General features: G+C 38.1%; 1 protein-coding gene across 2 annotated transcripts in view; it reads right to left on the bottom strand.

Moving 5' to 3' along the window:
• Positions 1-15874, bottom strand: part of Fmr1 (synaptic functional regulator FMR1) — a 604856-nt gene that overhangs the window by 466457 nt on the left and 122525 nt on the right. The window contains exon 6 of one of the 2 annotated variants that reach the window (XM_067136974.2): positions 7985-8056. The exons of the other annotated variant lie outside the window; for it this stretch is intronic. Within the exon in view, the coding sequence (XP_066993075.1) occupies positions 7985-8056 (72 nt within the window). The remainder of the gene's footprint in view (positions 1-7984; positions 8057-15874) is intronic. 2 annotated transcript variants of the gene reach the window in all.

Genomic DNA, 15874 nt, shown 5'->3' with positions numbered 1-15874 from the left:
GCATCCGGGAGATAGTAGGTTCGAATCCCACTATCGGCAGCCCTGAAAATGGTTTTCCGTGGTTTCCCATTTTCATACCAGGCAAATGCTGGGGCTGTACCCTAATTAAGGCCACGGCCGTTTCCCTCCAACTCCTAGGCCTTTCCTATTCCATCGTCGCCATAAGACCTATCTGTGTCGGTGCGACGTAAAGCCCCTAGAAAAAAAAACATACTTGCATTATTGTACTTCCGTTGTTCATCAATCGCGTTTGGTACCTTGTGAGTTATCCAATGATTGTTAGTTGACATTTTTCTTCTTCCTGGCCTTTCTTCAGCAGCCCTACTGACCTCATTCTTGATCTATTATGTTTCCTTCAGCATTTTCATTTAGTCCTTGTACAACATGTTCCTTGAAACAATCCCTCACCCCGTTTGCTTTGAACATTTCTTCTAGATCCCATCTCCTTGCATCCCTTACTTTCTTCAATTAGTTCAACTTCAGCATTTTTTAAGTTGTCGTCAAGAGTCCATGCCTGCTCCTGGGAAAGTTTTGCATTCCAACCCCTGGTTTCTGAATCTCTGCCTAATCAAAATGAAGTCTATTTGATACCTTTCTGTGTCTCCAAGTCTCATCTATAAATACAGCCGATGTTTGTGGTGTTTGCACTAAGTATTAGCAAGGACTAAATTATGATCATTGCATAATTCAACAATCTGATTTCCTCTAACATTCCTTTGCCCCGATCTTAATTCTCCTACTATATTACATTCTCTTCCTTGGCCTACCACTGTATTCCAGTATTCCATCACAATTAGATTCTTGTCACCTTATATATATTGATGTATTATTATTATTTTTGTTATTATTATTCTTTTTTACAAGTTGTTTAACATCGCACCAGCACAGACAGATCTCATGGTGACGATGGGACAGGAAAACCATCTTCAGGGCTGCAGGGTTCCCATTATCTCTCGAATACCAGATACTGGCCACACTTGAGCAACTGGAGCTATCGAGCACTGTTTGTGTTACATCTTCTCCCTCTTCATATGTTCTATCGATTTCTCCATCATCCCCTGAACTAGGCATATAGACCAGCACTATTGTGGTGGGCATTGGCTTGGTGTCTACCTTGACAGCAATAATTCTTCCACTATGCTGATCGTAGTAGTTTACCTGCTGCCCTTTTGTCTTTTTTATTATTAAACCAACTCCTACATTTCCTGTTTGATTTTGTGTTGATAATTTAGTAACCTGACAAAAAATCCTGCTCTTCTTGCCAATGTATTTTAATTATACCAAGTGCATCTTATTTTAGTCTATCTGTCTACTTTTCAGACTCTCTTACTACAATGATTCAAAGTTCTAATATTCAATGCTCCGACTCACAGAATGTCAGTATCCATTTTTCTAATGATTTCCTCCTCTCGCCGAGTCCCCACCCGGATATCAGAATGGGGGACTTTTCTATCCAGATAGAGCTGCATGTCCTCAGGAGTGACTTACGGGTGTAGTTTCCCATTGTTTCAGCCATGTGGCAGTATCAACACACCTAAGTCATGTTAAGTATTATTACAAAGCTGTTATCAATGATTTAGACAGTTGATGCTACAACTTCCAAAAGCCTGCTAATCCCCTTCGATAACAATTCATTAGTCTGGTCTCTCAACAGATACCAATCCGAAATGGCTGCACCTGCGGCTCAGCTATGTGCTTCACTGGGACCCACTAGCCTCCCCCCATAGCTAGGTTACGTGGTTCACAAGGAGAAGAAAGTCAAATATACGGTTTGTATCTTTTAGCTGCTCTTTTTTTTTTTCCTCCAGTCGCACCGACACAGGTAGGTCTTATGGCGATGATGGGTTAGGAAAGGCCTAGTAGTGGGAAGAAATTGGCTGTGGCCTCAATTAAGGTACGTCCCCAGCATTTGCCTGGTGTGAAAATGGGAAACCATGGAAAACCATCCTTCAGGGCTGCCAACAGTGGGGTTTGAATCCACTACCTCCTGTATGCGAGCTCACAGCTATGCGCCCCTAACCACACAGCCCGCTCGCCCGGTAATTTTCGCTTAGCAAAACTGCACACTAAATGAACACCTCATATTTTATGATACCAAATTGCCTAGAATAAACAAGATCAATACCTTGGATCTGTTATGAACGATGGGAGGATTCATGCTGTCATTACACAGGATCACAGCCTGAAGCATGTGGTGCTCACTAACTGGAGTTTTATGCAATGCAGAAATGCCTGTTAGAGCCAAGGCAAAATTTACGAAGTAGACATGGGGACTGAAATGCTGCATAGCAGCAAGGTCTGGACAATGGAAATGATTCAGAAACAGACACTTCATACTGCAGAAATGCATATGCTGCAAAGGGCTAGCGGAGCCATGCTTGGAAACACAAGGTGTGCAACAGATATGTAAGTGTGCAACAGATATATAAGTCATTGTCTAAAAACAGCACCACCCATGGATAAACTACCAGCATCATATTTGAAGAGGAATGCCTGTTAACCCTTTTAAGACCAGGCATATTCAAGGTGGGCACGCCTAAGAAGACCAGCCAGTTTTACGTCGCACCGACAGATAGGTCTTATGGCGAAGATGGGACAGGAAAGAGCTAGGAGTGGAAAGGAAGTGTCGTGGCCTTAATTAAGGTACAGCCCCAGCATTTGCCTGGTGTGAAAATGGGAAACCACAGAAAACCATTTTCAGGGCTGTCGACAGTGGGGTTCAAACCTACTATCTCCCGAATACTGGATACCGGCCGCTTAAGCTACTGCAGCTATCGAGCTCGGTGCCTAAGAAGACCAGCTGTTTAGCATATGGAATGGCGAAAAAGACCAAGGCGTTTGAGGCATATTTGTCACTTCTCGCTTTAGAAACCTACAACTAGGGACCTGAAAGAAAAAAGAAAAAAAGAAAAAATCGCATTTGCCATAAATGCGAATTTTTTAATCTTGTACTGAATCCAAGTCCGCGGTAATTCTAATGTGGAATAAACTCATTTTTACGCACAAATAGAAGTGCGACGAAATGCGAATTGTGACCCAAAATTCAAAATTAGGACGAATATGCGATTTTGTGCGAATTCTGTGAAAATGTGCTACTTTACTGGCAAAAACAACATATTTTGGCAAAATCATCAGAAATACTCAAAATATGATGCATAAATCTTTCGACCATTCTAATCGATTAAAAAAAGTAGCCAATCAATTACTGCTTGCTGAATTTAATCGATATTTACTAGTGAAGAGTAGAAAGTCGAGCGATTGTTTCGGTTATGGGGCGCACAACAGAAACTGCGCACGAAAGGGCTCAGCAATATGCAAAGGATGGTTTATATGCCACAGATTCAGTGACGGCGTTTTGCAGGTATTGTAATTACAGAGTTGGGTGGGGAAAAAAAGATAGCATTGTGAAACATGTTAAATCTAGTAGGTCTCAAAGATAGCCATCTTGAGTGCTTACACAGTTAGATAGTTGTAAACAACGAAAAATTTCCAGAAATAACTTCTCGAAACCCACAGTTGGTATTTGCCAAAGCAAATATATCTCTGGAAAAGCTGGAAAGCAAAGAGCTAAGAGCCTGGATTACTGAGTTTTCAAATGAAGAACTGCCATGTGTGAGAACTCAATGTGAAGTATATTTACAGGGTGAGTTTCGATTTCATTGATCGGGTACGGTTTAGATATTACGACATCGTAACCACGCGCAGAACTGAAGGATACCGAATTTGAGTGCGATTTCCCTATCGAACTATCTTACTCGTACCCAACTGATACAGTCATTTTAAATTATATTCTTATAATTTGAGGTCTTTCTTCCTTTCTAGAAGTTGCATCTGATGTTGTAATGTGCTGCTGCTCGTGCTCGAGGAATTCTCTTCTTACTCTCAGCAGATTTTAAAATCTACAGCACACAAAAATACGCTGTTCAACACTTAATTTCAGAAACCACGAAATTCACTAAACCAATCAATTACTGTTCTACAAGAAGCAATCACGTTTTATGGAAGCTTATAGCAGACGACCCGAGACCACATCAGTGGGTGAGCTGTATGGAACAGGTGTTTATTGCATTATATAGTCATTCAGATATGGCACAGGGAATAACCGGCTACTTGAATGAGGCTCGCACTGTACCAGATAGTTTATCCCACACCTCGTCATATAAAAGGGTGGATTTAGGAGCAGTATAAATGCATCTGCTTCAAACTGTCAGTAACGAAGCACTTTCCCAACTTAACAGAATTGTGTAACTGTTCCAAGCTTTCACAGCTTTATTTTTGATTTTAGGAAACAAACGCAGACCATTAACATGATAAAAAATTATTCCATACACCCGATGATCTAAGAGCATTTAATATTCCTCTTTCAGCTCTGAATCTAAGAAAGATGCTGCTTGTTGTTTTAAGGGGCCTAACATCGAAGGTCATTGAATCTAAGAAAGAAATTAATAACACTGTACTGTATAGCATATAACAATAGCTATAATAATTTGTAGACAGGATTATAAATAAAATCAAAAAGAAACCTGTTACTATTTTAGTGAAAGAACAAAATTATACACACAATGGCAATTTTCTAAATACTTATCAATAGGTTGTCCTAAAACATAATGACAAATTATGTACACAAGGACATGAAACACTTGGCACTTTAACGGAGTTCTTGGTTCTGATTTTAAAATACTGCCATGTGTATGTGGAACACAAAACAGACTTGTTGGTCTTGTTTCAATTTACTAGAAAATATACGAACTAGCTGAAATATACACACTGACATGAAAGCACACATTGACATGAAATACTTGGCACTTTCTTAAAGTTCTTGGTTCTAGTTTAAAAAACAGTGCCGTGTGTTTGGGGAACATCATAACGTACGATTACCGCTTAGTACGTTCACATTTTTCCTAGCCCTGAAAATGTTATTTGAAATCCCTTGTGAAACAAACTCTGGTAAGATCCATTGCCACAGTTGCGTGATTACAGAAACAGCCCTTAAATTCCTGAACTTCAGAGTATAATTTGCACGTTCGGGAAGCAAGCCGTTAGCCTCAGTAATGTTCAATATTGCAGGCTGGTTAGCAGCAAGATTGCTGAAAAACAGTGAGTAATGTTTGTGCTTGTATTTCGCATTCCATTCACAAGTTAGAAATTTATTTTGTGTTGAGTGGTACAGTAAAGTGTAGGGAATATTAGTCTCATGATATGGTAACCTATATCTGGATTAGGAACAAAATCGTGTGAAAATGACTTAGCGTGGTGCATACTTGTCTTGTGATAGCCTAGTTATGGATACGGAAATAGTCATGAATTTCTAACTAATGAAGACAAAATTATCTTTCAGAAAGTGGACTGGAATCCGCATCTTTAAGCGTGCAGAGGTCGCCAATGTTGAACTTGCAACCTCGAGTTTCAACTCGATCATTCAACTTGGTCCTTGGTCGAAGTTTTCAAAGTGGCAGTCAATGGCCTGATTCCTCCCGGTCGCATATGGGTGAGTGTAACCTCGGCAATCATACTTGGATATTTTCATTGCCCCCACCACCCACGCATATGTTTTCATATTTGTTGTTTAGTATTTTTCACACCTTTCATTGCACTTGTTATTTTATAAGCCCCAGCAGAAAAGCTTTTCATATTTGTTCTCTGGTGTTTTTCACAGCTTTTAATACTTTCCTCTCATCTTAAGAAATGGTCGATATAGATTTCACTGTACCCGCGGATACACGATGTAAAATGCCCTCATGTCGGAAAAAATCTCATTTAGTGTTTCCATATCGCAGTTGGATACTTTTTATTCATATATTCAGTAGTACGTTTTCTTGCTTAACACGTTCATTTCTGTTGGCCCCCTGCAGATACGTCTTAATGAGGTTTTACTGCACACGGTGGTCCATATAGAGTACGTTACATGTTAATAGCTATTAAGTGGATTAATGAAACCAAAGGGTGGGATCTGTTTTTTATTTTCCCCCTGCATATGAAATCATGGACTGTTTCATACACTCCTGCTTCACTTCATTTGGGCAAAGGTGGAGAGGTGAAGGCTATTGTTAGGATTTTAAATGGAAAATTAAATCCTTTCCTTTTACTCTCTCTCTCTCTCTCTCTCTCTCTCCAAATCAAGCAATGAGGTATCCAGCATCAAATCTTGAGGCATAAGTGTGTGCTGAAAAATAATGAAACAAGACCCAAGGAAAGAAAAAACAGGGAAGCAAAGACAACATCTGGTAGCATCCATTTTCGGGTAACGTCATTATCTCACAGACTGAGAAATATTGAATCGTTTTATGGTAAGGTAGACACTTGCATTCTAGCTTAGTACAGGGGAAGATGCAATTGATATTACTACAGTAGCATTGGATGACAAGGAATGCAAAGGATTTTTTTGCCAGTGGTTTTTATGTTGCCCTAACACATCGAAAATTTCCAGTGATGCAAGAATGAAAAAGGGCTACGAATAGGATGGTAGCGGCTAGGCCTTAATAAAGGTAGAGTCCCGGTGCAAATGAAATAGAAATAGCCGAAAGTAAAGAACAAAGGAATAGCAAGATGACATATTAAAATGATACCATACTAACATTCCTGCTTACAGCGGTGCCCAAAGAAAATCAAACCCATAGAGGGTTGACATAGCAAAATCAAATGCCTGTCAGAACAGCTAAAGCAACAAAAATAGCATGCTAATCTGCTTGAAAGATTATCAATTCAGAGTTGCCTTAGCAAATTACACCAAGTTATTAAGGAAATGGCTTATTTGTGATAAAATTTATGATTTTTAGACAAGGCAATGTTTTCAAACCAAAAACATGTAAACAAGTGTAATAAGGAATATTCTTCGAAACAGATGTAAACTGTACTTTCTGAATACTACTGGCCATTAAATGGTTTGACAATTTACAGTCAAAGATAAGGGTAGGATTTTCCACCTGTTCAATACTATAAAAAAATGTGAAATAATTAAAACGTCACATTTTTGTTATTTTTAGGTACCCGTTTCGGCATTGTATATGCCATCATCAGCCTAGGATAAAGTAACAAGGATATTCAGCTAGTTACATTAGAATATTTATAATATATGTATGTACAAACATCAACCTTCTAAATTTTTGACGTTAAATGGTTTGACAATACTAAAAATCATCCCAAATTGAAGATACTCAGAGGAAAGACCTCTTTGAATACATATCCCTCAATATTAAAGCAAGAACATGGTACCAGAAAGATGGTATGCTTATCAAGGTGAACACGTGAACTGGTCGGGGATAAACTGATTGGAACCAGCTGGCTCATGTCACATGACCAATCCTGTCACTTGATATTTCATTTTGAAAATGGAAACGAAATTGTACCTATACCACCTAGCACTAAATATTCAGAAAAACAAATACACAGCACAATTGTCAATTTGTTGATAAATGTAATATGAAAAATTCATTTTTTTTTAAAACCTGTCTGCAGTGATCAATGAAAAGTAAGCTATGACATATGAAAGAATTTTCCATAGTGAGATTTAATAGAAAGATTATTTTTAATTTTATTGACTTATCCATGAGATATGAACTAACATACCCTGGGTATTCATTCAAAATTCTATAAGGCACCTAATTGAGCTTAGGAAGGTCATGAAGAAAATTCTTGCTCATCCCACAAATTCAAGGAAATTCCCTACCAGGGAAACTGTACCTCTAGATTTGACTATATCATATCAGTAGAATAAATATTAAAAATAATTAAAACAAAAAAAATATATATATAAAATTCATGAGTATCAGTGTTCCTCAAACTTACTGGCAGGCAACATTTCAATATGTCTCACGATAATTTCCATAAATGTCAAAATACCGGAGTGCTAAAGTTTAACGCATAAGAACACTTCAGCCAGAAAACGCTACAAGTGATTTTTTCTCTTTTCTTCAAGAGACATGCAGTATTTGTATTAACAATAAATAGCAATAAGAATGTCAAATTGTGAAACGCCACGCCTCACCTTGCATTTGTTCTCACCCCTGCCTCATAGTTTGAGACACGCTGATAATCTAAGTTCGAAGGCCTAAAACTGCTGAAATAAAAAGAAATCTCTAATGAAGTAATTACCAGCGGAACCAGACAAATAAACTAAAGCAACAGGATATCTATTCAAGCATAATATGCTACACATAACAACAACTTGTAACACACATATTTGCAGTATGTTTGAAAATTATTTCACAGGTACACTTTCTTCATATCAAAGTCAAGAGAATGAAATTGAAAAGGGTCCACTTCGAGTAAAAACTTATTTCTGGTACAGAATAACAACCAAAACAGTTTTACCAAGATCTATATAATGAAATATAATACAAGTTCAACCACAAAGAAATCCTCAGTATTTCTATACTTTAAACCGTTTTACTAAGAACACAAAATCTACTACTTCAGAAGGAACATTGATACACCAATATTTTCCTTTCCTGATACCAGATTGAGAAACCTATTTAACTGTGACATAACTAGACCTCAGATTTTAGGCACGAAGGAATCAAGTTTTGTGCCTAAAATAGGCTCATTTTGAAGATACAAAATGAGGCACTAAAATAAAAAATGGGCTGAAATTTCACTACAAAAATCATACAGCATAAACAACATACAGTAGTTCTATCCACAATGGAACGAACTCAAAAGGAACGTCCCACAGGGTGTGTTCTCAAATTACTTTACATCAGAGCGTCTACAATTTACATATGTGTGAGACGAACAAAAAGATCAATGTAGATTATGAATTTCACATTCATAATGTTCCATATTGACAGTATATTCCTTCTCATATTAAAACAATTTAAGAGAGATTATAATATAAGAACTGTACTATAGTGGACATTTTTTAAAAATTTTCCCTTTTTAAAGGAAATTATCTCAAACAGAAGATAATGTCAGAAGAGGTATTATTTCAAAATAACACCCGTGACAAATGAAATTCAACACGAGTTGCAATGTCTCTTTAACATTCCCTTGCAACAATCCTATTATTTTTGACTAATTGTTCAGAAAAATTATTTGTGCGGTTGGGTGAAATCATTGTTATTGATGTACTCTCATTTGCAGCACCGACATTGGAAAACTATATTTTGGACTTTAGAAGAGCATTAAAAACGATTAATAGCTCTTCAGAACATGATCAAAGATAACAATAGTAAATTTTAAGACATTTATAGGCAGTAAGATCAAAATTAAAGGGGAACACTTTTTTCAAGACATTTTAGGAACCATAAAATGTTTCCAGTTGCCTTTACTTGATATGAATCATGAACACCCATTATTATGAAAGCAAGGGTGATCAACATACTGCCTGCAAACCGGTCTTGACCCACAGAAGCATTTTATGCGACCCCCTGGCCAAGAGTTAGTAACAAACTTGATTTTCAGCGTATAATTTGTGTAGTGACTGAAAAAACTAGTGAGCAAGAACTTTGTTTCAATATACAATGGAGATAAAATTATATATATATATATATATATATATATATATATTTTTTTTAAACCTCAAATTCATAATTCATTTCTTCAAATTACAGCTGCAGTGCTTGCTTGGACAGTGATAGTTTCGCTGCATTCCTCTGGGGATTAGATCCAGCTAGATCCAGCTATAATGGCACAGTCATAGGATATGGCCAGTTTACACTCGGAAAGTGCAACGCTCTTCCAAATAACCGATATCTGAAGGCGTGCCATATTTCGTTTGTGAAAATGTCCTTTTGCAACAAAGAAAAGAGGAACAGCGAATACAATGTTTTTAAAGAAAAGGGACTCATTTTTTAATCTTTGTATGGAAAAGTGCAGAAAAGTGATGTGTGTGATGTAGAGGAAATATTTCATGTTTTAAAAAAAATACATCGGGCATCATTATGACACTAAGTGCAAATCCGTATATAATATATATAGAGTATTGCGGAAGGAAACAATTTAAAATTTAACGATGTCTCACCACTCAAATAAAAATGTTCATGACATATCGAAGAAAGTATAGACGCAGCTGACGCTGGTTGAAATTCACAATTAAATAGAGTTGCATTTTACGAGTGTTGGGGCGTAAGTCATGGATGGAAATTATTTATTTGAATGAATGTGGGATCTACCAGACAAATGGAAACAAAGATGGGAGAGGGGAGCATAAGGTGCTGTGGAATGCATGAAAAATACAGGTGTAAGACACGAGGCAAGGAAGCCGTCGGCCTTGACATCCTTGTGCAACATAATGTTTCTCCTCGGAGATTGTCCACAACACATTGCCAACGATGCAGGAGACATCGGATAATAGTAGTCTCACCATATGTGAATTTTACAATCTCATGTTTCACAGAGTTATCGATGTGCTCGTGTGTCCCTAAGTCTCTCATGCAACAACTCGTCCACTTTCCATATGAGGACAAAAGTGCATGGAGACAGGTCCAGTGAGTATGGCAGCTGTTCCGGTATTTTCCACCCCACAGTGATAAAGTTGCCCGCATACCACCTCTGTTCTATGCAGTCAAAAGACTGTCTCAACAGCATGACGTAACTATCTCTACAGAAAGTTCTATTATACATTGTTTTCACCACTGTACCATGTGGAATGAGGTGACAAGGAATCATGCCTCATCCTGTATGTTACCATTCTGCAGAATGATGTTTGAGCCCTGGTTCATACAACGTGGGTCAAAATTAATCCACGGTCACTATTCTCTCCAGCACTTGCTTGCCTTCCTGCAGTTAGCAGTTTCCATGACTTATGCCCCAACCCTTGTATTAGACACTAAAGGGAAACCATTTTCTGTTGCGAAGTATACGAAGAACTGTATGCTTTCTGTAACAAAAACGTGTCCTGAAAAGAAACAACTAACAAATTCAATATGCATTTCAAAGAGCACAATGACGAAAACAGAAGAACTGAGGGCTAATTTGTGCTTTCAACTTCGTGAAAAATAAAAATTGTTACGGAGCTTTGCATTGGCTTTGGAGAAAAGTAATGACGTCCGTAATAAAGCAAAACTTTTAATTTTTATTTTAGGTCTGAAGTTGAGAAGCTGGCATCTTCAAGAAGCATTCAACACGGAACTACAATATCAACACGGAACTACAACAGGTGAAGATTTATTTCTCCAACTGAGTGAAACACAGAAGAATCTTAATTTAGGATGGGATGGATTGGCATCCATAACAACAGATGTAGCAAGGATGAGAGATACAAAAAAGTTAATTTAAATAATAAAAAGCAAACTTACAAAAAAATCCTGACATGCCTCTTAAATTACACTTGATTATTTATTAACAAGTGCTTTATGGAAACATGTGACTAATACAGTGACATCCACAATCATATTCTATCACAAACTCTACCATTGGTAGGTACAATCATTTATGATCAAATTTGATTCCCAATACAGCAATGTACTTTATCATAGCTGGTGCTGAACACCACATTGTTCACCAAATTATCCAGATGTGCCTACTACATGAAATTTCTGGTGATCGAGGAATTCTCATTTTATGAGAGACAATTTAATTGAATACATTTCTAATTTAAATATCTGTGACCTTCCAGAGAAGTGTAGATAGCAGTGTGTTAGTAATTTTTAATTTTTATCAATTTCATGTAATATATAGTCCGCATGGCTCTACTTCTAAATTGACGTTTTAGCAGATTTTGGCTCTGCCTGGTGGTTATGCAGTGAAGCACAGACATCCAACCAATCCCAAGCTGCCATTCATATCGATTTATATCGGCAAAGCACGATTTCAAAACCTGCTTGCCAACTCTAACGTTTACATTCACCACGTGGTTAACCTATCTCGCTCAGCGTGTGTGGTACTCAGTACGGTTCGCAATCTTTTGCATTTTCCTTCAGTAACTAGTGTGTTTTTCACATTAGTCTTTATCTCTCTAGTGTAGTACAGTATAGTACAGTATAGTACAGTATAGCGTCGTTTACAGTTTAGCAATGCATAAATTACTACAATATGGGTTTAGTTATTCATAGTATAAAATACCTGTAGTTTTATTTATGTCCGTGTATTAGTGTACTTAGTTCATCGTGTTTATCATGTCTCTGTGTAATTCAGGAAAGACAAATGGCAAGAAATTAAGAGGTGTGGAACAAGGGATGCCCTTGAGAAGCCAGGCCCGTGAAATTGTGTCCAACATACGCGAGTACTTTGAGAAAGAAAAGGAGAACGGTGCTACATTGCTTCCTTTAGCACAAACCGAACAGAGAACTGCCGATGATACCATAGTAAATAAACAGTAGTGGCAGTTGGAAAGGAAAAATACCACTCAGAGGTACAATCTCCTGGAACCTCTAAGTTTGAAATGCCGGGTAAGAAAAAAATCGGGCCAAATCAGTGGCGAATTTGGAGTTTCCAGAAAGATGCCATTTGTCGGCATATTTATGACTACTACCGCAGAGAAGACCACCCTATTCTTGGGAAACTATGTGAATCTCTGGGAGAAAGCGAACTATTTTAGGGAAGCAAGACTTCACTGAATGCTGTGATAAAGGAACTGAGATTCTGTTACAAGAAATTAAGCGGCCGGCAAATATTATCAGATCAAAAATTAGATGGATGGCTTTTCCGGCGTTTGCTCTATTAACCAGCGCCTCGTCTTAGGTCTGACACTAGACTCTTCAGAGTGGGATGTGTCAGACCCTACCCACTGACGCTGGGGTGTATGCAGGTGAACTTATCAGAAGCTTATTTATGAAGCACAGTCTGATAACTGCATACGGGAGATTATTATTATTATTATTCTCGTATCAGAAACATACATGTTGTACACAGTTATAATTACTATATTACATTTGCCCAAAACTTGGCCACTTCCAAAGCATTTTTTGATGCTTGATATAGTTCATCTTCTGTGCAGGAGGCTGGACATAGACGACACTGGAGCATATGTTGGACTGTCTGGTCTTCTCCGCAGTCACATTGGATTTTTTCTTGATCTATATAGCCCCATCTTGCCAAATTAACTTTGGATCTGCCAACTCCAGATCTCAGTCTATTCAGGGACTTCCAGGTCATCCATTCTTCATTGTAACCAGGAGGTAGAGTTTCAGAAAATCTTATCCAGCCAGGAGGAAGGTAGGATGTAGCCCTCCATAATTGCAACCTGGCTTTTTCAGTAGTGGTTCTAAGTTCCTTTGAAGTTCTGAGAAAACTCTTCCTTGACTTTAAACGTTGCAGATGCGGTGCATGCCCATATAGAGGGTGGGTCCTTTCCTGTTCCACTGTCTTTCTTTCCTTGTTCGCAGCTATTTCTCTTCGAACAGAAGGAGGTGCTATTCCTGCAAGGTGGTAGAGCCATTCAACTGGAGTGGATTTCAAACAACCTGTTATAATTCTGCAAGTTTCATTGAGAGCTATATCCACCTGTTTGGCATATGTTGAATTATACCAGACAGGACACGCATACTCTGCTGCAGAATAGCATAGTGCCATTGCAGAAGTTCGGATGGTTTCAGGTTGGCTACCCCACTGTGATCCGGCCAGTTTCCGTAAAAGATTGTTCCTGGTGGAGACTTTTGATTTGCACAATGGAATTAATGCCCGCCTAGCAATTCCAAATGGAAATTCTAAGTTCCCATGGAGGGAATTAGATTCTTAGATTCCATCTAATTTTTGATCTGATTTTTGATATGCTCTATTGGTGGAAAAGAATCTAATTCCCTCCATGGGAACTTAGAATTTCCATTCGGCAAATATTAATCGAGAGAAGTGATAATGTGATGTGGCGCTGCCGGTTATTAAGGGACATTATGAAGGAAAAATTTGATTCGATTGTGTGGTTAGATGAAACATGGATCAATGCAAAACCATACCATAGGAAAAGGCTGGAAAGATGATTCTGTGGAAGGTACAATGACAGTGCCCATAGATAAGAGGAAAGAATTATTGTGCTACATGCCGGTACCGCAAACGGATTTGTACCTAACTGTTTATATGTACTGTCGTCTAAGAAGACTGGCGATTACCACAAGGAGATGATTAGTGTTAATTTTCAGAACTGGTTTGAATACACATTAACTCCTGTCTGAAAACTGTAGGATAATAATGCACAACGCCCCCTACCATTCCGTAATTCAGGACAAAGCTCCAACAATGGCAGAAAAGAAGTCTATTCTTGCTGAGCAGTTCAGGAGGCACAACATTCCTGTGCAGGACGACATAAAGAAAGGTGAACTGTTTCGACTTGTGAAAGAAAACAAGCCACAATTTCCCGTGTATGTCGTGGACGAAACTGCAAGATGTCATGGACAAAATTTTTCGACTTCCACATTATCATTGCCATTTCAATGCAATAGAGAAAAATTGGGCTCAGATTAAAGGTTATGTTGCAACAAAAAATAAATTGTTTACTGTACCCGAGGTGGAAAACCTGTTAGCCGAAGCTGCAGCGAATGTCAGTGCCGATGACTGGAGGAAAGTTGTGCACAGTACACAAGGGTTAATATGTGAGGCGTGGGAAAAAGAAGATGTAGCGGAGAACTCCATCGAAAGTTTAATAATATCTTTGGAAGCAGGTGATAGAGATAGTGATTCACTGTTGGAGGGTCCCAGTGACTAAGTTCAGTGGAGTGTTCTCTTTGCAGGCCATAACCTCCTTCCTGTGCCAACCATTAGCAGTGAGAAATATTGTCTGGACATCAACACTAATAAAACAAAATTGAGGATCATCAGTAAGAAGAACATCTGAGGCGTGAATCTGTTCCTCAATGGAGCAAGTATAGAGAGAATTTCACAGTATCCGTACCTGGGTACCATCATTTACGAAGCATGGGACAATTCGCAAGAAATGAAGTGTCGCATTGGAAAAGCGAGAAGTGTTTTCAATTCAATGAGCTGAACCTTCAAGAATCACAATCTTACCGTGGATCGTAAACTACAATATTTTGGACACATCATGAGAAATCAGAAAAGATATGAGCTGCTTGAACTTATCCTGCAAGGGAAAAGAGAAGGAAAACGATCTCCTGGGCGAAGAAGAATTTCCTGGCTCGACAACCTTAAAACCTGGTTCAACAAAACATCTGCACAACTGTTCCGAATTTCAATGGATAAAGCCAGAATATCCATGTTGATCGCAAACGTACAAGGCAGACAGGCATGCTAAGAAGAAGAAGAAGAAGAAGAAGAAGAAGAAGAAGAAGAAGAAGGTGTTATTTCCTCATTCTCTTTTATTCTTAATAATATCTTCTCTTATTAGTGTCAGATGTTGTTAGTAAGTGTAGTTTTCTGAATTTGTTTTCAATCCATATTCATTAGTTTCTCTGAGTACGGTATTACATTTTACAAGGGCTGTTTACCATGGTCGTATTGCATCAGCTGTTCTCGCACATGTAGAGCGCTGGCAACAGAGGAAAGGCGATGCTAATTTGTTTTGCAAAACTTGAACTTAGAACTAAGGCCGTGCGGAGTATAGTAATATAGTCTACTTGAAGTAAGTAAACAAGGTGATGACAGCCAAACAGTACATAATTAAACCCTGTAACTACCGATCAGAAAATTCTTCCAGGAATAATCCAAGCACCTAGTAGTACGATTACCACTGGCATAGTATTGCTTTCAGCTTACTCCTATGATTGTAAAACAGAAGCAGCCAAATGTAATGCAGTACAATGAACACCAGATTCAAATGTAACAAGGTGAAAATTATTTGCCATTAAAGAAAGCTGTCTATTTTAGTAAAAAATGTACTAGGAAAGTTTAACAGTCTGAACTTCACAATTCTGCATTTTTTATAGCAGACACATTCTTTATAAATTTACAAACAACAATACTTCCTCAGGTTCTGGCATAAAAGTGACATCCCTAGGATTAAAGGAAAGAACCTGAAAACAAAAATCATCTCACGCTATTTACAAGC

This window comes from Anabrus simplex, chromosome 1, assembly GCF_040414725.1.
Source record: "Anabrus simplex isolate iqAnaSimp1 chromosome 1, ASM4041472v1, whole genome shotgun sequence".
NCBI lineage: Eukaryota > Metazoa > Arthropoda > Insecta > Orthoptera > Tettigoniidae > Anabrus > Anabrus simplex.
The sequence above is the reverse complement of the archived record's forward strand: the minus strand, read 5'-3'. Positions and strand labels throughout refer to the sequence as shown.